The sequence below is a fragment of the Saccopteryx bilineata genome, chromosome 4, assembly GCF_036850765.1.
Source record: "Saccopteryx bilineata isolate mSacBil1 chromosome 4, mSacBil1_pri_phased_curated, whole genome shotgun sequence".
NCBI classification, from domain to species: domain Eukaryota; kingdom Metazoa; phylum Chordata; class Mammalia; order Chiroptera; family Emballonuridae; genus Saccopteryx; species Saccopteryx bilineata.
Genome location: NC_089493.1, coordinates 1,602,382 through 1,623,761, shown reverse-complemented (window position 1 = coordinate 1,623,761; position 21,380 = coordinate 1,602,382). Strand labels below are relative to the sequence as shown.

Here is a 21,380-nt window from a genome sequence, read left to right as displayed (position 1 = left end):
ACAGCATGTAGGTGGCGTGGGGATGGCATGTGGGTGGTATGGGGACAGCGTGTAAATGACATGGGGACAGCATGTAGGTGGTGTGGGGGTGGCATGTAGGTGGCGTGTGGACAGCATGTAAGTGGCGTGTGGATGGCGTGGGTATGGCAAGGGGACAGTGTGGGGACGTCATGAAAATAGCATGAGGGCAGCGTGGGGACAGTTTGGGGACGGCCGGCCCACCTTGAAGAGGGTGACGGTGGCGCTGTAGCACACGCTGAGCAGGAAGAGGGTGATGAAGATGGAGATGGTGGTCCACAGCCCGTCCAGCTCCCCGTCCTGGGCCTCCGCACAGTTATCATCCAGGAGCACCTCTGGACAAGGAGGGGGTGGTCAGTGCTGGTGGCCATGGTGGCTGGCATGGGGCTGGGGGGCCTGGGGCTCCTCTGTGTCAGGGTGGGAGGCCCTGCCAGGCGAGCTGGTGGTGCCTGTCTCACCCCCCTCCACCTTGGGTCCCAGATCTCGGCCTGGCCTGGGGGGTTGCCCTGTCTCCTCTTTACTACTTGTAGTGGGGCCTGTGGGGACAAGGTGGCTGAACCCCCAGTCCAGCCTGCTCTGCAGTCCACCTCTGGGGGTCAGAGAGTGAGAGGGGCTCCTGCCCCAGTGAATGGCCATGCCAGGCCAGGTCAGTGTTGGAAGTGCTGGGCCCAGCGGGCAGGTCTGAGGTAAGTCTGGGTGTCGTGGGGAGGATGTCTGTATGTTGGGGGGAGGTGTAGGTGCCCTGGGGGGGAGGAGGGTGGTGTGGGTCAGTCAGTGTGTGGATGAGCTGCTGAGTGGCCCTGGGGCATTGGCAGAGGTGGGGCCAGGGTCATGTCCATGGTGGGGGTTCAGAGCCCCACTCTGTTCTCTGGTCTGTGTCTGTGCAAGGCGCCTTGTGAGTGGCCCCAGAATGTAAGGCCTGTGTGCGTGTGCATATATGTGTGCACATGTGTGCGTCTGTGAAGGTGGACAGTTGAGCCAGTGCTGGTCAGTGGGAGTGACTTGTTTCCAGTGAGTCTGGGTTTAGTGTCCATGTGTGTGTCTGGACAGCCCCTGTCCTGAGCCCCCAGGGCTGCCTGCCTCTGCCCCTTTGGGATAATAAGGTGAGTGTCCTCAGGAGTGGACAGGCCTGGCCTCAGGCTGGACAAGGCCAGGCAGAACTCCCTTGTCTGAGAGAGGGTGGGAGGCCTGGTGTCAAAGGCAAAGAAGGCCCGTCCCCACACCCTGGGCCAGGCGTGCCTCCTGGGCGGGCACAGAGCCACACCATGGAGGCCCGGAGAGACCCAGGGGACAGGGAGCCCTGGAGACAAGGATGGCATTGTCCCACAGTGCGGGCACGTGCTGAGGGCCCCCCACATCCAGGAGGGGCTTCTCCTGTCCCCTGCCCACACTTCCGGCTCAGAGTGGCTGCTGGTTGGGGGTGGGCCCAGAGCAGCAGCAGCCTCTGCTGGTGATGCCCCCCCAGCTCCTGTCCTACAGGCTCTGGGTCCCACCCAGGTGGGACCAGCCCGTTCCCCTTCACAGTGACAGCCAGCCTCAGAGCCCAGCCTGAGCTCGGCCTCGGAAAGAACCATGACAGTGTCGCAGGGTCCCAGGGTAGCGCTGGGTGCTTTATTTAATGCTGGGTGCCCGGGGAGGGGTGGGGTATGTACACGGGGTAGGGTCTCGGGACGCCGGGAGTGTTGCTCATTTACCCGAAGTCTGGGAGGTGGACTTCTGGGTGTAGTGATTGTGCAGCCCCTCGTGCATGACCTCACACACGAAGCTCGTGCCCTGCTGCCACTTGGCCTTGTCCACGGAGAGCTTGCTGTACAGGAAGAACGAGCCGTCCCGGTCCTGCAGCGGCGGGGTCGTGATGTACCTGGCCTCTGGCTCGGGCTGCCCGTTGCTCTGCCACTCCACGTTGATGTCCTCTGGGTAGAAGCCTTTGATCAGGCACGTCACGCTGACCGTGCTCTTGGACAGCTCGTCCCTGTGTGGTCCCAGGACGTACACCTGCGGTTCCCGGACCTGCCCTGTGGGGTGGGGGTCAGCACAAGACAGTCGTCAGTCATTCGCAAGTGGAGGGCTGGTCACCCGGGACCCTCCCCCCGCCCGCCCCTGGCCTGTCTGCTGTGCCCACCTCTGGACTTCTGGATGACCCTCTCGATGGGGGCTGGGACATCCTTGCTGTTGACCTTGCACTTGAACTCCTTGCCCTGCAGCCAGTCCTGGTGGGCGATGGGGAGGGCGCTGACTGCGCGCATGGTGCCGTTGAACTGCTCCTCCTCAAACTTAGTATCGGGTGTGGTCATCTGTACGTTGTCCTTGAACCAGGTGAAGTCAAGCTTGGTGCTCTGGTCCACGTCCACCACCACACAGGTGACTGTGGGAGTCTCGGCGATCTTGAGGACGTCCTTGGGTTTCGGGGGGAAGATGAAGACCAGGGGCGCTCCCGGATCTATTGGTGTGGGTGACACAGCAGCTGGGGGTCAGCGCCTAGGCGGGCTTCCCCTGGGCACTCACCCCCCCCCCGTGGGCCACCTGCTGGGGGCGACTGACTTACCTGTGCATGCTTTGCATTTGGGACAGGGGGTGGTCCCACCACCACTACTGCCACATCCAGTAGTGGGCACTGCAGAGAGAGCAGACTGGGGGTTACGGGGGCTGGGAGAGGTCAGTCCTGGGGGTAGGCTTAGGTTGGGGCAGGGTTTTGGCAGGTCTGTGGGTCTGTGGCCCCAGAGGCTGAAGTGGGAGTGTCCAGCTGTGTCCATTGTGGGCCTGGTAGATATGCCCAGAGGACACCTGCCCGAGCTTGGGTGGCTTTCAGGCTGGGCAGTCTGTCAGTGTCCCCCCCCCACCCCCCGCGGCATGGGACTGGGGCGACCATCCCGGCTCTGTGCCCTTTCCAGGCAGGACACCGCCCGGGCCTGTCTCCTAGGGGATGCCCTCCCCGTGGCTGTGCACTCACCGGTCTTGTCCACCTTGGTGTTGGTGGCCGGGTGGGCGACGTTACAGGTGAAGGTCTGGCTGGACAAGCTGCTGGAGGGCACGGTGACCATGCTGCTCTGAGAGTAGAGCCCTGACCGCAGGACGGATGGGAAGGTGTACACGCCACTGGAAAGGGCGCCCTTGTTCCAGGACACAGTCACCGGCTCGGGGAAGTAGCCGGAGACCAGGCAGCCCAAGGACACCGTGGAGCCCTTGCTGGCCGGGGACAGCGGGAAGACCGATGGGGGGGTGGTGGTGGCTGCAGGAGAGAAGGCTGTGTGACTGCCAGGGCCTCGCCGCTGGGAAGCTCCAGGCAGGGAGTGCGGTGCCTGGGGACAGCCTGGGATGGCACTGAGCCCAGTGCTCGGGGCTGGCGTGCCTCCAGAGGTCTGTAGACCAGCTGCTCCGTGCAGCTCTCAGCCACCCCAGGGACTCGTGCCTCTGCGGACACAGGTGATGGACTCATAGCCCAGCCCGTGCTGGGTGACCGCCTGGACTGGAGCCCCTTGTCCTCACTGAGCCCTCAGCCCTGACCGGTGGTGGCTCCTGCTTCTGGCTGGCTTCTGCCAACCCCCTGAGCCACTGCCCAGTCACTCCCGTCTGGCTCTGCCCTGGGTGAGGAGTCCCTTCCTCAGCTGCCCATGCCCTGCTCCTGGCGTCGTGGCCTGGAGCCCCCTGTGATGGCCTGGTTTCAGCCCTTCTAGGTCAGCTGTGCAGGCCAGGCCCCTGCTGAGCCACTGCCCGGTCACTCCCGTCTGGCTCTGCCCTGGGTGAGGAGTCCCTTCCTCAGCTGCCCATGCCCTGCTCCTGGCCCCGTGGCCTGGAGCCCCCTGTGGTGGCCTGGTCTCTGCCCTTCTAGGTCAGCTGTGCAGGCCAGGCCCCTGCTGTGGTCCCGTTCCTGCCCTGAATCCTGTCTCTGTCCTGTGTTCAGTTCCTGGGTGGGGGCGGGCCCTTTCCTTGTCCCTGTGGTCCCTGAGCTCAGGCTCCTAACTCTGTGCCTCTGGAGCCACCAGCCCCTCCCCGAGTCTGTGGCGTGGCTTCCTGACTCACACACACCCTTCCCACCCAGCGTCCGTGCCCTCTGCACCCCCTTTCTCCAGCTCTTCCTCAGTCCACAGCCCTGCTGCCCTGGTCCCTCCTGAGTCCCGGCCACGCAGCCTGGCTGGGAGCCTGGCACCCTTCTGCATGGTACTGGTGCCCCAGACCCGAGTGTGCCAGGGTCCACCCCCACCTCCTGACTAAGCCTGTCTGTCCCCCAACCCCAGTGCCATCAACTCCGCCCCAAGGCTCTGCCCCCATCTTCCCCGGCCCCTCTCCGCCCCAGGCCAGGCTGGAAACCCCAGCTCAGGCCCTGCCTGAGCCCTCCTGCACTGACCGCAGGTCCACAGCCCTGAGCCATCACCCCCACCCCCTGCTTCGGCCTGTCCACTCCTCTGCCCCATGTCCCCACAGGTCCCTGTGACAGAGCTGGTGTCTCTGGGCCCGCGAGCAGTTGCCCGTCCTGTCCCTTCAGGGTTCAGGAGGGGGTTCCCCTGCCCCTTTCTCCGAACCTTTCCTGTCCAGTTTTGCTCCCTGCGAGCAGGGGGCTCGGTCCCCCAGCCCTCCGCTGCCTCTGCGTCCTGCCGGCTCAGCTCCGGGGCGCTTCCAGCTCAGGCCCCACCCAGCCTGGACCCCGAGCTCCGGGGGCTGCCTTCCCTCAGAAGGCCCTGCCGACGCACCCCCCTTCAAGCTGCTCCCCATGAGCCTTCTCTGTCTCCTTCCCCCCTCCTGGACCTGCCCACGAGCTCAGGCCTCCCGTGCAACCCGTCTCTTGCCTGTGCCCACCTGCAGCCCAGTTCTGAGAGCTCAGGGCCTAGGCCACCTTGCCCTGGGGCCTCTGTGTGACCTGCTCTGGGGCTCCCAGATCTACCAGCTGGGGCCCCCTCCCCCTCAGCTCCTGCAGAACTCCTGGTTGGCTCACCTGCGGCGCTGTGGGCCTAGGTCCTTGGGCTCAGCCCAGGGCTGCTGTGTCCTCTCCAACCTGCACTCCCCAAACTGCCTGCTCCTCTTCCTGAGAGTCGCTGGCCAACAATAGCCTTAATCCCACTGCCCTACAACCCTCTCTCGTGACCCGGGCAGCCCAGCCATGCTGCCTGAGCTCCTGCTGATTGACCAGCATAGCTCTGCCAGCTTTCCCAGAGCGCCCGTGGGCTTTTCTAGCACTCTAACCCTACCACCAGCTCCCTGCTCACCTGCACAGCTCTGCCAGCTTCCCTACAGCTCCTGGGGCATTTCCCTGCCTGCCAACACCATGACCAGCTCCCTGCTCACCTGCACAGCTCTGCCAGCTTCTCTACAGCTCCTGGGGCATTTCCCTGCCTGCCAACACCATGACCTGCCCCCTGCTCACCAGCATAGCTCTGCCAGCTTTCCTACAGCTCCTGGGGCATTTCCCTGCCTGCCAACACCATGACCTGCCCCCTGCTCACCTGCATAGCTCTGCCAGCTTCCCTACAGCTCCTGGGGCATTTCCCTGCCTGCCAACACCATGACCTGCCCCCTGCTCACCTGTATAGCTCTGCCAGCTTCCCTACAGCTCCTGGGGCATTTCCCTGCCTGCCAACACCATGACCTGCCCCCTGCTCACCTGTATAGCTCTGCCAGCTTCCCTGCAGCTTCTGGGGCTTTTCCCAGGCCTCCTACTCCACCACCAGCCCCTGCTCCCCTGCATAATTCTACCTGCTTCCCTAGAGCTGCTGTGGGGCGTTTCTAGCCCTCTAGCTCCACCACCAGCTCCCTGCTCACCTGCATAGCTCTGCCAGCTCCCTGCTCACCTGCATAGCTCTGCCAGCTCCCTGCTCACCAGCGTAGCTCTGCCAGCTCCCTGCTCACCAGCGTAGCTCTGCCAGCTCCCTGCTCACCTGCATAGCTCTGCCAGCTCCCTGCTCACCTGCATAGCTCTGCCAGCTCCCTGCTCACCTGCATAGCTCTGCCAGCTCCCTGCTCACCAGCGTAGCTCTGCCAGCTCCCTGCTCACCAGCATAGCTCTGCCAGCTCCCTGCTCACCAGTGTAGCTCTGCCAGCTCCCTGCTCACCTGCATAGCTCTGCCAGCTCCCTGCTCACCTGCATAGCTCTGCCAGCTCCCTGCTCACCAGCGTAGCTCTGCCAGCTCCCTGCTCACCAGCGTAGCTCTGCCAGCTCCCTGCTCACCAGTGTAGCTCTGCCAGCTCCCTGCTCACCTGCATAGCTCTGCCAGCTCCCTGCTCACCAGTGTAGCTCTGCCAGCTCCCTGCTCACCAGCGTAGCTCTGCCAGCTCCCTGCTCACCTGCATAGCTCTGCCAGCTCCCTGCTCACCAGCATAGCTCTGCCAGCTCCCTGCTCACCAGCATAGCTCTGCCAGCTCTCACAGAGCTCCTGGGGCATTTTCTGGAACTCCTGCCTCACCACCTACCCTCTGGTCACCTGCATAGCTCTGCCAGCTCCCTGCTCACCAGCATAGCTCTGCCAGCTCCCTGCTCACCAGCATAGCTCTGCCAGCTCCCTGCTCACCAGCATAGCTCTGCCAGCTCAGTTCTGCCAGCTCCCTGCTCACCTGCATAGCTCTGCCAGCTCCCTGCTCACCAGCATAGCTCTGCCAGCTCCCTGCTCACCTGCATAGCTCTGCCAGCTCCCTGCTCACCTGCATAGCTCTGCCAGCTCCCACAGAGCTCCTGGGGCATTTTCTGGAACTCCTGCCTCACCACCTACCCTCTGGTCACCTGCATAGCTCTGCCAGCTCCCTGCTCACCAGCATAGCTCTGCCAGCTCCCTGCTCACCAGCATAGCTCTGCCAGCTCAGCTCTGCCAGCTCCCTGCTCACCTGCATAGCTCTGCCAGCTCCCTGCTCACCAGCATAACTCTGCCAGCTCCCTGCTCACCTGCATAGCTCTACCAGCTCTCTGCTCACCTTCATAGCTCTGCCAGCTCCCTGCTCACCTGCATAGCTCTGCCAGCTCCCTGCTCACCAGCATAGCTCTGCCAGCTCCCTGCTCACCAGCATAGCTCTGCCAGCTCCCTGCTCACCTGCATAGCTCTGCCAGCTCCCTGCTCACCAGCATAGCTCTGCCAGCTCCCTGCTCACCTGCATAGCTCTGCCAGCTCCCTGCTCACCAGCATAGCTCTGCCAGCTCCCTGCTCACCAGCATAGCTCTGCCAGCTCCCTGCTCACCTGTGTGGCTCTGCCAGCTCCCTGCTCACCAGCATAGCTCTGCCAGCTCCCTACTCACCTGCATAGCTCTGCCAGCTCCCTGCTCACCTGCATAGCTCTGCCAGCTCCCTGCTCACCTGCATAGCTCTGCCAGCTCCCTGCTCACCAGCATAGCTCTGCCAGCTCCCTGCTCACCTGTGTGGCTCTGCCAGCTCCCTGCTCACCAGCATAGCTCTGCCAGCTCCCTGCTCACCAGCATAGCTCTGCCAGCTCTCACAGAGCTCCTGGGGCATTTTCTGGAACTCCTGCCTCACCACCTACCCTCTGGTCACCTGCATAGCTCTGCCAGCTCCCTGCTCACCTGCATAGCTCTGCCAGCTCCCTGCTCACCAGCATAGCTCTGCCAGCTCCCTGCTCACCAGCATAGCTCTGCCAGCTCCCTGCTCACCTGTGTGGCTCTGCCAGCTCCCCCGTAGCTCCTGGGGCAGCTCCCTGAGTGCTGCTTCATCACCTGCTCCTTGCTCACCTGCAGAGCTCTGCCAGCTTCCCTGCAGCTCCTGGGGCATTTTCTTCCCCTCCTGCCCTACCTCTTGTCACCTGTCCATCACCTGTGGACCTATCCACTGAGCCCTGTGCCACCCCAGCTCTGAGCACAAGAGTTGATGTTGGCCTCTCCCACTGGGCTCCTGCCACCTGCAGCCCTCAGCCCAGGGCCTTGCCGCAAGGGCCTCCTCCTGACCCTGCCCATTCACCTGGACATGACCCTTAGGCCAACTGGATGTTTCATTCTTCCCCTGAGCCAAGCCAGCCCCCTCCGTGTCCTTGGCTGAGACCCACTGCCCACTCACTGCAGTCTGGCAGTGGCCCGCTCCAGCCCCATCCTGTGCCACCTGCACATGGTCATGTGGTGCCCTGGGATTCTGCCCTCCAGCTCATCATGTTTCTCTAAGGCCTTGGCGGACAGCCCAACTCACCTCTGCCAGCCTCCGCTGCATCCACCTCTGTTGGCGAGACGTGTCCTGCGCACGGACCTTCCTTGGTTCCTGTGCTCAGTTGGACTGTGGCCTGAGGCCACCTGCATTCCGGCTCGGCTGCTCCTGCTGCTCTGGGGGTGGTGGTCCCCGCAGGCCTGGTCTTTCCTTAGCTCTTGTGACTGGTTCCACTGCCCCTACTCACCCAGGGTGTGGCTGTGGGGGTGTAGCCCTGGCCTGCCTGCTCGGGGCCCAGGGGCCTGTGGCTCCTTGTGTCTGTGCTCTGTGCCCACAGCCCCATCTGTGGCTCCTCGTGTCTGTGCTCTGTGCCCACAGCCCCGTCTGTGGCTCCTCGTGTCTGTGCTCTGTGCCCACAGCCCCGTCTGTGGCTCCTCGTGTCTGTGCTCTGTGCCCACAGCCCCGTCTGTGGCTCCTCGTGTCTGTGCTCTGTGCCCACAGCCCCGTCTGTGGCTCCTCGTGTCTGTGCTCTGTGCCCACAGCCCCGTCTGTGGCTCCTCGTGTCTGTGCTCTGTGCCCACAGCCCCGTCTGTGGCTCCTCGTGTCTGTGCTCTGTGCCCACAGCCCCGTCTGTGGCTCCTCGTGTCTGTGCTCTGTGCCCACAGCCCCGTCTGTGGCTCCTCGTGTCTGTGCTCTGTGCCCACAGCCCCGTGTCCTGGCAGTTGCTGTTCGGGCCCCGAGGCGTGAACGCCACCACCCTCCCCCGCCCGCCCTGCAGAGTCAGAACAGGATTGAAACCGGTGGCACAGCCTGCTTCCCGAAGTTCCCCTTTTTTCTGGGTGGTGTCTGCGTCACGAGGCCTGGGGGCGTCCAGACGTGGCCAAAGTCGCCTCACATGGGCGCCTGGGGGTGAGTGAAGCGGGCGTTCCGGGACCCAGGGGACGGTGTGGGTGTGGGGACCCGGCTGTCACGCGCTCTAATTCCCTTCGGGACAGGCCTCTCCCCTGAGCCCTCTGTGTCCCCAACCCCAGTGGCAGCTCTCTCTCTGCCCTGACTGACCAGTGTGCAGTGTGGGCACAAGCCACCTGGATTGTGGTCACCATCTGCGGCCCAGCCCTGGCTGGTCCCTCCCCTGAGCCCTCTGTGTCCCCAACCCCAGTGTGCAGCTCTCTCTCTGCCCTGACTGACCAGTGTGCAGTGTGGGCACAAGCCATCCAGATCGTGGTCACCACCTGCGGCCCAGCCCTGGCTGGTCCCCTCCCCCCACCTGGGCAGCTCCCAGGAGGCTGCTGTCCTTCACGGGGTCCCTGGCCCGTTCCCTCCCCTTTCTCCTGCTCCACTTGTAGCCCGGTCACTGACCTAAGGATGGTGCTGACCCCCGGTCAGAGGGAAGCTGTCCTCCAGGGGACAGATGTAAGTTTGGTGTGCAAGGACAGAGTTCATGGTGGCCACTGGTGGCTGGAAACCCCCCTCTGGCTGAGACGGCGTGTAGCCCCTTCCCCGCCCCGAGGACCAGCCTCTGCTGTGCCATGAGAGGGGCTGGCACTGTCAGAGCCTGTGTTTCAAGCCGCACGTAGCTCAGTTGTCCTGTAAGTTCAAGGTCTGTCAGGCTTCGGATCGGGGCTGTGGGGAGGCACCAGAGCTCCCAACCCCGAGGTGCCAGGGTCCAGGGAGGCTCTGGGGGAAGGAGAAGGCTTGGCTCCTTCCAAGCTGTCAGTGAGCCGGGCTTGTGCCCTTCAGGCCTGCAGAGCAAAGATGGATGCCGCAAGGGGGGAGCATTGTATCCGACACAGTAGTGGGGTGGCCTGGCCTGACCACGGTGCTGGCAGGGCCCTGTGCTGAGGTGTGCCCAGCCCAACCACGGTGCTGGCAGGGCCCCGTGCTGAGGCGTGCCTGGGACGCTGCGTCCTGCAGTTTGGGGTTTCTTACATCCAAGTCCCAGATCCTGGTCCGGTGCACTGGATCCGCAGTGAGGGGCTCCGAGTCCCAGACCCTGGTCCGGTGCACTGGATCCGCAGTGAGGGGCTCTGAGTCCCAGACCCTTGTCCGGTGCACTGGATCCGCAGTGAGGGGCTCTGAGTCCCAGACCCTGGTCCGGTGCACTGGATCCACAGTGAGGGGCTCTGAGTCCCAGACCCTTGTCCGGTGCACTGGATCCGCAGTGAGGGGCTTCGAGTCCCAGACCCTGGTCCGATGCACTGGATCCGCAGTGAGGGGCTCCGAGTCCCAGACCCTGGTCAGGTGCACTGGATCCGCAGTGAGGGGCTCCGAGTCCCAGACCCTGGTCAGGTGCACTGGATCCGCAGTGAGGGGCTCCGAGTCCCAGACCCTGGTCCGGTGCACTGGATCCACAGTGAGGGGCTCCGAGTCCCAGACCCTGGTCCGGTGCACTGGATCCGCAGTGAGGGGCTCAAAGGCAGCACCAGGGGTGGGTGAGCCCCCGTTCCTCTCAAAGGAGCTCCCAGCACAGCGCCTTCATAGCGGCTGGACTGCTGCACGGTGCCCGGAGCCCGACTCCCTGGAGGAGCCATGTGTCCTGAGTTCCTGCCCTCAGAGGTCCGGCACTGGTCCTTCTGTGGTCTCCCCCCCACAGAGAGGGTCACGCAGACCTGGGGTTCTGGGTTACGGAGAAGGTGTGACCCGCTTCTGCGTGGGGCAGGACAAGGTGCAGGAAGAGCTTTGCAAAGTGGGTTGCTTTGCAAAATGTCAGGGGCCACTACCTGGGTGAAGGAAGTGTCCTCTGGTCCCTCCTCAGGACAAACTCAGGATACCTCTCTGCCCTTCACCCGGCTACTTCCCCATGGTGACCAGGCCGCCTCCAGTTTCTGTCTAGTTCATTGCTGTCCAGCCGTGCAAGCTGTGAGCATCGCTATGGTTGCCCAAGAAGCAGCTATATGGTCAGCTTTGGCAAGGCCCCCAGAGCGTCTAGGCCGGTGGGCATTTGCCTGTCAAGTCCACTCCCACCTGTATGTCCAGGTTTCCAACAAGTTGTGCAGACAACCTGGCTGGCTTGTCACTCCTGTGGTCCCTGTGCTGCCTGTCCTGGTGATGGGGGTGGTGGCCGGAAGACTGGCCGCTTGGGGTCCTTACAGGACGTGGGACACCAGCATTGCTGTCTGGGTCCTGGTGGGGAGCCACTGGCTGGAGAGAGCGTGAAAATGGGATCTGGGTGTGCTGCACAATGGGCTTATCAGAATGCGTGTACAGGCCCTGTCCTAGTTTTGTTTTTTTTTTCCAGACAAACCCTTTCACATAAGAAAGTTGGCGAGGATGAGTTCACCTAGAGTTGAAATCTTGTGAGCCGTCTGATTGGAGCTGGGCCTGGTTTTCAGCAACAAGGGACAAGAGATGCTTTGAAGGCATTCACAGAAGCCCGTGGGGAGTGGGGAGCTGTCTGAGGCCTGCTGGAACCCTGGCTGGGAGAGGGGCTGTCCTCATCAGCACTCAGAAACTGGAACCTGTTCTGGTTCAGCAGAGAGTGGGGAAGATTTTGAATAACAGCGAAGCACACACCACAAACAAGCATATCTTGTGCTGACAAGGATAAGAAAAACATTAGGGCCCCTGCTCTGTAACTGAGCTAGCTCCTCCAACCAAGTGTCCCCCAGGAAGGCCTTTGCTACAAAAGCACAGCCCCTGATGGCCCTGGCCGATTGGCTTAGCAGTAGAGGGTTGACCTGGTGTGTGGATGTCCTGGGATCAATTCCTGGTCAGGGGTCAGGGCACCTAGGAGAAGCGTCCATCTGCTTCTCCACCCTTCCCCCTCTCCTTCCTCTCTATCTCTTTCTTTCCCTCCTGCAGCCATGGCTCAGTTGGAGCAAAGTTGGCCCCAGGTGCTGAGGATGGCTTCATGGCCTGGCCTCAGGCTTTAAAATAGCTTGGTTGCTGAGCAATGGAGCAACGGCCCCAGATGGGCAGAACATCGCTCAGTAGGGGGTTTGCTGGGTGGATCCTGGTCAGGGCACATGTGGAAGTCTGTCTCTCCGCCTCCCCGCTTCTCATTTAAGAAAAAAAAATGCCATAGACCCTGAAAACAGAGACATCGATTAAACTTTATTAAAATAGAAAACGCCTGCTCTGTGAAAGACACTGTTGAGAACAAAAAAGGCAGGCCACTGATGGGGAGAAATGATTTCTAAAACACCTATCTGAGAAGGGACGACTTGTATCCAAATCATTCAAGGAATGGTTTATATTCAACAACAAGAAACAAACAAACAAAAAAACCCAGTTAAAAAACCGGGCAAAATATCTGAGCAGACACCTTACTGAAGAAGACATACAGGTGGCAAACGAAAGATGCCCCACACCAGACACCACGAGGGTCACAAGTTAAAGCAATGGATTTCCTCTGTACGCCTACTCCAGTGGTGACAATCCCAAAGTGAAGAACAGAACGCCGACACCTCTGACCGCTGGGAGGGCATGGAGCAGCAGGAAGTGTCCTCCGCTACAGGGGAAGCCCCAAACGCTGCTGCCAGTTCAGGAGACAGGTGAGCGGTGTCTTAAACATCTCAGCACAACCTTACCTGTGTGGTCGGAAATGATCTTTCTAGGTATATCCCAAAGGAGCTTGAAAACTCATGTCCACCTCAAAACCTGCACGTGGATGTTTATAGAAGCTGGATTCATAGTTGCCCAAACCTGGAAGCCACAAAAAAAAAAAAAAAAAAAAAGAGCCCTTCGGTTGGTGATGAGTAAGTGACCTGTGGTCTGTCCAACAACGTAACCGAGCAATAGAAGAAGTCAGCGACCTCTCTCTCCTTTTACCGCCGTGGAGTGCCCTTCTCCGTCTCCGTGACTCTTTGTGACTTGAGATCTGTTTTGTGTAAGTATCGCTGCTTGTGCTCTCTCTTGTTGGCCGTTTTCACTCATGGGCTATCTTTTTTTCCATCTCTTCTAACTTTCGGCTTATGTGTGTCCTTAAATCTAAAGCGAGTCTCTTGTAGAGCTTGTGTGAATGCAAATTGGGCTCTGTTGTCAATAGGACAAGTTCAGCGACCAACGGCAGCCTCCCAGGGTGATCTGATCATAATTCCCTAACGGGGAAGGTCATGGTGAGTAGTCATACCCCAGGCTGATAACTTTGTCGAGAAAAGGCTTGTCTTTGCCGTGAGCTAACCCGGTTCACTGTTCTTGTGAATCTAGGCGAACATACCTTTGAAATGCCAGAGTCATCCTCTTTTTAAAGACCCTTTGGTGGTGTAACCACCCTCCCAGGGAGCACACCACCCTGTCAATGATCCTGTACCTCACTCTCTCCCACCTCAGGGTGGTCTTTCTTACCTCCCTTCCTTAATTCCAGACGCACAAAAAAGCCACAAACCATCCTTCTCCAGAGCATTTGAGGTCTTTCTCATGGTGTGTCATCACTTTGGCCCAAATAACTCATAATAATTCTCTACAGGTTGAGATGTCCTTAGGTTGACAGTTAGATTGTGTTTCTTCCTTTCTTTTTTTTTGGAAAGATTTTCTTTATTGATTTTTAGAGGGAGAATAGAGAGAGAGAAAGACAGTGGTTGGAGGAGCAGGAAGCATCAATTCTAGTTGCTTTTCATATATGCCTTGATTGGGCAAGCCAGAGGCCTTAAATTAACAACCTCAGCATTCCAGGTCAAGGCTGTATCTACTGTGTCACCACAAGTCAGGCTGGATCTTGTTTTTTTTTTTGTTTTGTTTTTTTACCCATTCAGCCACTCTATATCTTTTGACTGAGCAATTTAATCTATTCACATATAAATTAATTATTTACAGTTATTGATATTTTTCTGTTTGTCTTGTAGCTTGTGGCCTCCCTTTGGTTCCTTTGGTGTTCAATGGGCATAAAGCTTTAGTTATGCAACATATGCATAGTGCCTGTGCACCTAAAGATCTGTTAGAGGGTAGATTTCATGTAAAGTGTTCAAATACACACACACACACACAAACACACACACTTGATCAAATAAAGAAACCCAAAGGACTTTTCTGACCTTACCCTGGGCCCAGTGCTGGTAAAAGTCAGCCTCGGTGCACAGCTTGGTTCTTCCCGAGTACACCCAGGCCCAGCAGATACAGCCACAGACTGTGGATTGCTTCTAGCTCCTAACAGGTTGCCCAGAGCCTGCACCAGAGTCCTTCCCATAGGCCCTGGACCAGCACAGCCAGTGTCCAGCTTCAGGCAACATCAGAGCAGGATCCAATAAGCTTCATAAATGGAATATCCAAAGAGAGATCTCAGCAGTCACCAGACCCTGCCGAGGAATTCTGCAACACGTAGTCAGCACCTGTACAGCCTGTCACACGCCATGGTTGGAGCTGAGCCTCACAATCAGCCAGTCCGAGGGTCAGTCTCACGCATGGATGGGCCAATAGTAATCAAGACTCCAGTACAACTGGGCACAACAAAACACTGATTCTCTAAGGTCGCCCCACGAAGAACTGGTAGTCATAGTAGATCTAGCTAATACACAGAAACAAACACAAAGAGGTAACAAAGTGGGGAGAAGAAGAAACAGGCCCCAAATGACAGAACCAGAGAAATCTCCAGAGAAAGAGCTAAATGAAATAGAGACAATCAGATATAAGGTTCAGAAAAATGGTTGTGAGGATGCTCAAGCAACTTAGTGAGAATAGCAAGGAACTCAGTGAAACCACAACAGCATGAAAAAGGACATAAAAACCATAAAAAAAACCCCAACCAGTCACAAATGAAGAATACAGTGTCTGAAATGAAGAATACATGGAAAGAAATACATGGTAGGTTGGATGAAGCAAAAGATCAAGTCAGCCATTTGGAAGACAAGGTAGAAAAAATACCCAATCAGAGCAGCAACAAGAAAAAAGAATAAAAAAAAAAGACACGAGACTAGTTCAAGGGACCTTTGGGACAGCATGAAGTATAATAGCATCTACATCATAGAGGTACCAGAAGAAGAAGAGAGTGAGAAAATAATCAAGAATCTATTTGAAAAATAATGACCGGGCCTGGCCTGTGGTGGCACAGTGGATAAAGTGTCAACCTAGAATGCTGAGGTCACCGGTTTGAAACCCTGGGCTTGCCTGGTCAAGGCACATATGGGAATTGATTCTTCCTGCTCCCTTCCCCTTCTCCCTCTCTCTCACCTGTTTCTCTAAAAATGAATAAATAAAATAAAACAGAAAAATAATGACCGAAAACTTCTTTCACCTGGTGAAGGGAAAAGACACACAAATCCAGGAAGTGCTTAGTCACAAACAACACGAATCCAAAGAGGCCCACACCAAGACACATTATAATTAAAATGGCAAATGTTTAAAACAAACAGACACTCTTAAAAACAGCAAGAGAAAGACAGTTAGTTACTTACAAGGGAGCTCCTATAAGATTGTCATCTGATTTCTCAACAGAAACCTTTCAGGTCAGAAAGGATTGGCATGAAAGATTCAAAGTGCTGAAAAGCAAGGATCTTACAACCAAGACTACTTTGCCCAGCAAGGCTATCATTTAAAATGGAAGGAGAGACGGAGGGCTTCCCAAACCAGAAAAAGACAAAAAGAGTTTGTTACCCCCAAACCGCTATTACAAGAAATGTTCAAGGGCTTTCTTTAAGAACACATGGATGGTGTATTACAGACTTGTACACCTGAAACCTATGCAATTTCATTAACAAATGTTACCCAATAAATTCAATCCTTCCCCAAAGTGCATGCGTGCACGCACGTGTGCACACACACACACACATACACAAAACCCTAGTGGTAACGGCTATGTCTATTACCTTGATTGTAGTGATGGTTCCATCGGTGGATGCACGTGTTGAAACTTACTGTATACATCAACTACATGCAGTTTAAAAATATAACAGTTATATCTGCATAAGACTGTTAAAAAACAAACTCTTAAAAAAAAAAAAAAAAGAAAATAGCTACCAAGCCACAAAAGGACATGGAGGAATCTGAAATGCATGTCACTAAGTGAAAGAGGCCAACTGGAGAAGGTTACGTCGGGAGTGATTCCAACTATGTGACATCCAGAAAGGCACACAGACAGAGACTGTAGACAGATCGGTGGTTGCTAGTGGGCACGGAACAAACAGGTGAGGAACCAGAGGTCATCAGGACAGCAAAATCCTCCTGTGTGTCACTGTAACGGTGGAAATGTGGACAGCAGCCTCTGGGTCCTCTGCAACCAGGCCTCTGGGTGAAAATGACATTTGTTAATGCATTTGTCGAAACTCATGGAACCGTACCATGGAGGAGAGAACCACAATCTTAACTATGGACTTTAGCTAATAATGCTTTCCTATCGGCTTACTATGTATAACAAGTGTTACAGAGCATAGTTATAAACACCGATGCAAGATATTAACAGTAGGTAAAGACGGGGTGTTTGAGGGGGCAGTGAGGTATATGGGCACTCTCTGTACTGTCTGCCCATAGAAAAACAGCAACAGCACCACGGACAGCAGCTCACACCGGCGGTCTGTGCAGGGCGGCACCTTGGACAGCACTCAATCTCGAGGCGTAGGGCACAACCATTGTGTAACGTGGGCGGCGCGATAGCTAGATAGCCTTACCGAGGGAGCTCGCAGAGTGCGAAGGCATTCCGGTCCATCAACGTGCGGCGACCTCGTACCTGAAGGTCCCAGGCCACGCCCACTTTTGGGTCTAGGAGTTATGCGTGCATCACCTGCGAGCGCCCTGCAGAGAAAAGGTGGGGTTCTAAGATGGTCCTTCGTTTTGGTAAAAAATCTGTACATACCCTAACCAATTAGTTTGTTTTTCCCACCTTACCGTTATGCTGCTAACATAAGAGGTGTTGGAGGTGATTGGCTGTACCTCAGTGTTTAAGTTGCAGGCTGTCCAAGGTTGAGTGCTTTTCAACAAGGACAGAAATGAACATCATCCAGGGGTATTTAAAGTAATATACTACTGGACTTTGTCTCCTTTTTTGGGGGAGGAGGGTTGGCATGTTTTAAGTTGACTGTAGGATAATTTCACTATGTTAGGTGAAAGACAATTTTGCTATTTTTTTGAGAGATATATATATCGATCTGTTCCTGTATGTGCCCTGATCGGGAATCGAACCGGCAACCTCTGTGCTTCCAGGTGATGCTCCAACAAACTGAGCCATCTGGCCAGAGCTGCTATTGTTTTTTATTTGCTAAAAGTAGTCCAAAGAGGCATGCTTGGTGGACAAGGAGTGGGTTGTGTCGAGTTTGATCTAAGCCAACTTAGCTAAGCTCTACTTAATTTTTTTTCTTCTTTTCCAGATGAGAGGAGAAGAGATAGACAGATTCCCACATGGTCCTAACCAGGATCCAAATGGTGACCCCATCTGGGGCTAATGCTTGCAATGGAGCTATTTTTAGTACCCAAGGCAGAGGCTCCATGGAACCATTCTCAGCACCCAGGGCTGGTGCACTCGAACCAATTGAGCCATGGCTGTGGGAGTATAAGGGGGGAGAGAAGAAGGAGGGGGTGGGGCAGAGAAGCAGATGGTCGCTCCTCCTGTGTGCCCTGACTGGGAATTGAACCTGGGACATCCACACGCCAGGCTGACACTCTACCACTGAGCCAACTGGCCAGGGGCTTTACTTAAATTTCTTAGAGTTCCTTTCCCTGTGAGGCCCCAGATGAGGGCTGGTCACAATGGGAATTTACACACTGTTTGGAAATCAGAGATGAAGCCGCAGTCCTCAGCTTTGGAAGGCTGGTGCAGGGCCCCACGTGCTGCTAAAGCTTGTGCTTGCTGTCTGTGACCTGCACGTCCACATTCTTCCCAAAAAAGCAGCCCTGTCAGGTTGTCTGAGTCCCGGGCCTGGCAGGTATAAACTCCATTCTGAAGGTCGCCAGTTTCTTCCACAGGTGAAAGAGAGTTTCAGTTTTCTTTATGGTTGACAGCTTTCTCTTGCTTTCCCCTGCTCAGTTTCTCTTCTTGATGTGATCAGAGACACATCAGAACTTACTGTCTCAAACCCTTAAGAGTACAGTTCAGTGATATTAGCACATTCACAATGTTGTACAACTATCACCACCATCCATCTTCATAACTGTTTTAATATAAATATGCAAGTGTCCCCATGAAACAATAATCTCCTATACCTGCCCCACCATTCTACTTTTTTTTTTAATCAAGTGAGAGGCAGGGAGATGGAGAGACAGACTCCTGTATGCACCCCGGACAGGATCCACCTGGCAACCCCTGTCTGGGGCTGATGTTCTGCCCATCTGGGGCCACTACTCTGTTGCTCAGCAACCGAGCTATTTTAGCACATGAGGCGAGGCCATGGAGCCATCCTTAGAGCCTGGCCCAACTTGCTCATTCAAGCCATGGCTGCGGGAGAGGAAGGGGGGAAGAGAGAAAAGGGAAGGAGAGAGGTGGAGAAGCAGATGGTCGCTTCTCCTGTGTACCCTGACTGGGAATTGAACCCGGGAATTCCACACGCCGGATGTATGCTCTACGGCTGAGCCAGCCAGCCAGGGCCTGTTTCACTTTCCAAGTCTATGACTTCCACTGCTCTGAGAACTGCATGTAAGTGGATCACAGTGTTTGTCCTTTCACGACTGGCTTCTTTCACTCGGCCTAATGCCTTCAAGGCTCTTTCATGTTTTAACAGGTCAGAATTTCATTCCTTTTTTCAGGGGGAATAATAGTCCCTTGCATGGCGGACCACATTTTGCTCATCTGTTCACCCATCCACGACCACAGAGTCTGCTCCCGCACTGTAGCTGCAGTTAGGACGGTGGCTAGGAACACGGGTGTGCAATATCCCTCCAAGATGCATTCCATTCCTCGGGGTACATACCTGGATCACATGGTGTTCTGTTTTAAAGTTTTGAGGAAGTTCCGTACTGTTTTCCATAGTGGCTGCACCATGGTACATTCTCAGCAACAGTGGACAGGTGTTCCAAGTTCTCCACATCGTCAACACTTGTTATTTTCTGTTTTTATTTTATTTTTTATAGGGACTATCCTAGTGGATAAGAGCTGATATCTTAGTATTGTCTCAATTTACATTTCCCTAATCAGTGATGTTGAGCTCCATTCTATGTGCTTCTGGTCTAGGTGTTTATCTTCTTTCGAGAAATCTCTATTGAGATCCTTTGTTCATGTTTGTATCACATTGTTTCTTTTTTTTTCTTTATTCTTGAGTTTTAAGAGTTCTTTCTCTATCCTGGATATTAATCCCCATATCAGGGATTTGCACATATTTTCTCCCATTCGTTGGGTTGCCTTTTTAACCCTATTGATAGCACCTTTTCCCTACTCTTGACTCCTGCAAGCTGTGCCCCAAATTGGTCTGGTAACACACGTGCATAGCGTCTGCCATGGGGCTGGGGGCTGGGTAGCTGCTACCATGCGAAGAGCTAAAACTGATCAGAACTAACCACAGTTTACCATGTGAGCCTTCCCCTGGAAGGCGCAAGCCTACCACAGACTCCAGGGTTCCAAAGTGCTCGCATCAGACAGATTCTGCCAGTGCAGTTGCTGTCTAGGTGGGGAGAGAGGTTCTTGTGGCTTCCTCCTCCATCATTTTAGAATCCTTTCCTCTCCCCTGACTTTGTGACAGTGCCCCTTCCCTATGGTCTGCTCTGATGAGCCACCAGATGTGGACGCAGGAGACTTTCATCGTTCTCATCAATGACTCACATGCAGGGTCTCTGGTCAGTGACTTTAAAAAATCCCACACTTTTATTGAATTTATTGGGGTGACATTGGTTAATAAAATTATATAGGTTTCAGGTGTTTAATTCTATGATACATCATCTGTATATTGTGTCGTGTGTTCAGCACCCTAAGTCATCACTATTTATCCCCCCTGTACTGTCTTTTACTCCCCCCCACCCCACTCTTCTGCCTCCCTTATTTTCTCTCTGGTAATCCTCACACTGTTGTCTGTGTCTACGGGTATTTTTATTTTATGTTTTGCTTAATCCCGTCAGTTTTGTCCCCCAGCCCTGGAACCCCACTCCCCTCTGAGCTGTCAGCCTTTCTCTGTATCTGTGAGTCTGTCTCTATTTTCCTAGTTAGTTCATTTTTTCCCTCAGATTCCACATAGAAGTGAAATCATATGGTACTTGTCTTCCTCTGTCTGGCTTATTTCACTTAGCGTAATACTCTCCAGGTCCGTCCATGCTGTCGCAAAAGGTAAGATTTTTCTTCCTTTTTTTTATGGCTGAGTAGTATGACACTGTGTAGATGTACCACAGATTTTTAATCTACTCATCTACTGATGGACAATTGAGCTTCCAAATCTTTATTGTAAATAACACTTCAATGAACACAGGGTTGCATATATTTTTTTGACTTAGTGTTTTGGGTTTCTTCAGATATATCCCTAGAATTGGAATTGCTGGGTCATAAAGCAGTTCCATTTTTAATTTTTTGAGGTAACTCCACGTTGCTTTACACAGTGACTGCACCAGTCTGCATTCCCAACAACTGTGTGCAAGTGATGCAGGGAGGGATAACTGCTTTCCCCAAGGCTGACGCCACGTGGCAGGGTGTGTTCCACCCAAGGAAGGTGGCATCATGGTGTGAGACAGTGCCTCAACTCAGAGATCCTGGTGACTGTCCTTCCAGTTCTCTCCCCAGAGCCGCAAACCCCAGACTCTCCTGAAGTGACTCTAGTCCATTCTGCCCTCCCTCCACTGAAGCCCAGGTTGAGTAGTTGCTAGCAAAATTTTGTGCACTGGCCCTTTAATAAGGTGACTGTGTCTCTAATGGACTTCCATCTCTTGCTGATGGACAGAAACCCTGCTGATTTTTACAGCCAGGTGCTATGTGGACACCTTTAGTTAGCTCTGGTTCTCTGGGATGGGTAACCCAGCTTGTGGTTGAGACTTCACACTCCTCATGGGGAATTCCTCCTGCAGCTGAGATATGTCCCTAGAACCTCAGCCACCACCTATGGGAGCAGGGCCAACCCCCTTTGTGTCTCTACCCTTCCTACCAGTCTCAATGTGTTTTCTGTAAATCCTTGGTTGTAAGACTTTTCTTCTGCTAGTCTTCAGTTGGTTATTCAAGATGATTGTTTTATAATTTAGTTGTAATTCCACTGTGGTCCTGGGAGAAGGTGAGTGTAGCTTCCATCTACTCTGCCGCCATCTTGGATTCTCTGGTCAATGACTTTTATCCTGATTCTACAGGGGACCTTTCAGATATTTACTTTCCCAATGTCTTTCATAGTTGTGCAAAGTCTACTTCCTGGCCCCTTTATTCCATATCACTCATAGTAGTCCTGCACTCCTGATAGAACCCTAAATGATCCAACAGGTACATTATATGTGTTTTCTGGTGTGTATATACAAAGGATGCCCTCCAACATATGC

At 55.1% G+C, this 21,380-nt stretch overlaps 2 gene segments (V, D, J or C); both read right to left on the bottom strand.

Annotated features, from left to right (window-relative positions):
* The window catches only part of LOC136335857 (Ig alpha-1 chain C region-like), a 104,257-nt gene that overhangs the window by 34,717 nt on the left and 48,160 nt on the right, over positions 1 to 21,380 (bottom strand).
* LOC136333817 (Ig gamma-1 chain C region-like) lies at positions 1,600 to 16,659 on the bottom strand. The segment is given in 7 exon segments: positions 1,600 to 2,033; positions 2,141 to 2,458; positions 2,564 to 2,632; positions 2,969 to 3,247; positions 8,130 to 8,294; positions 9,944 to 10,542; positions 16,622 to 16,659. Coding segments are annotated over 7 exon segments (1,797 nt in total).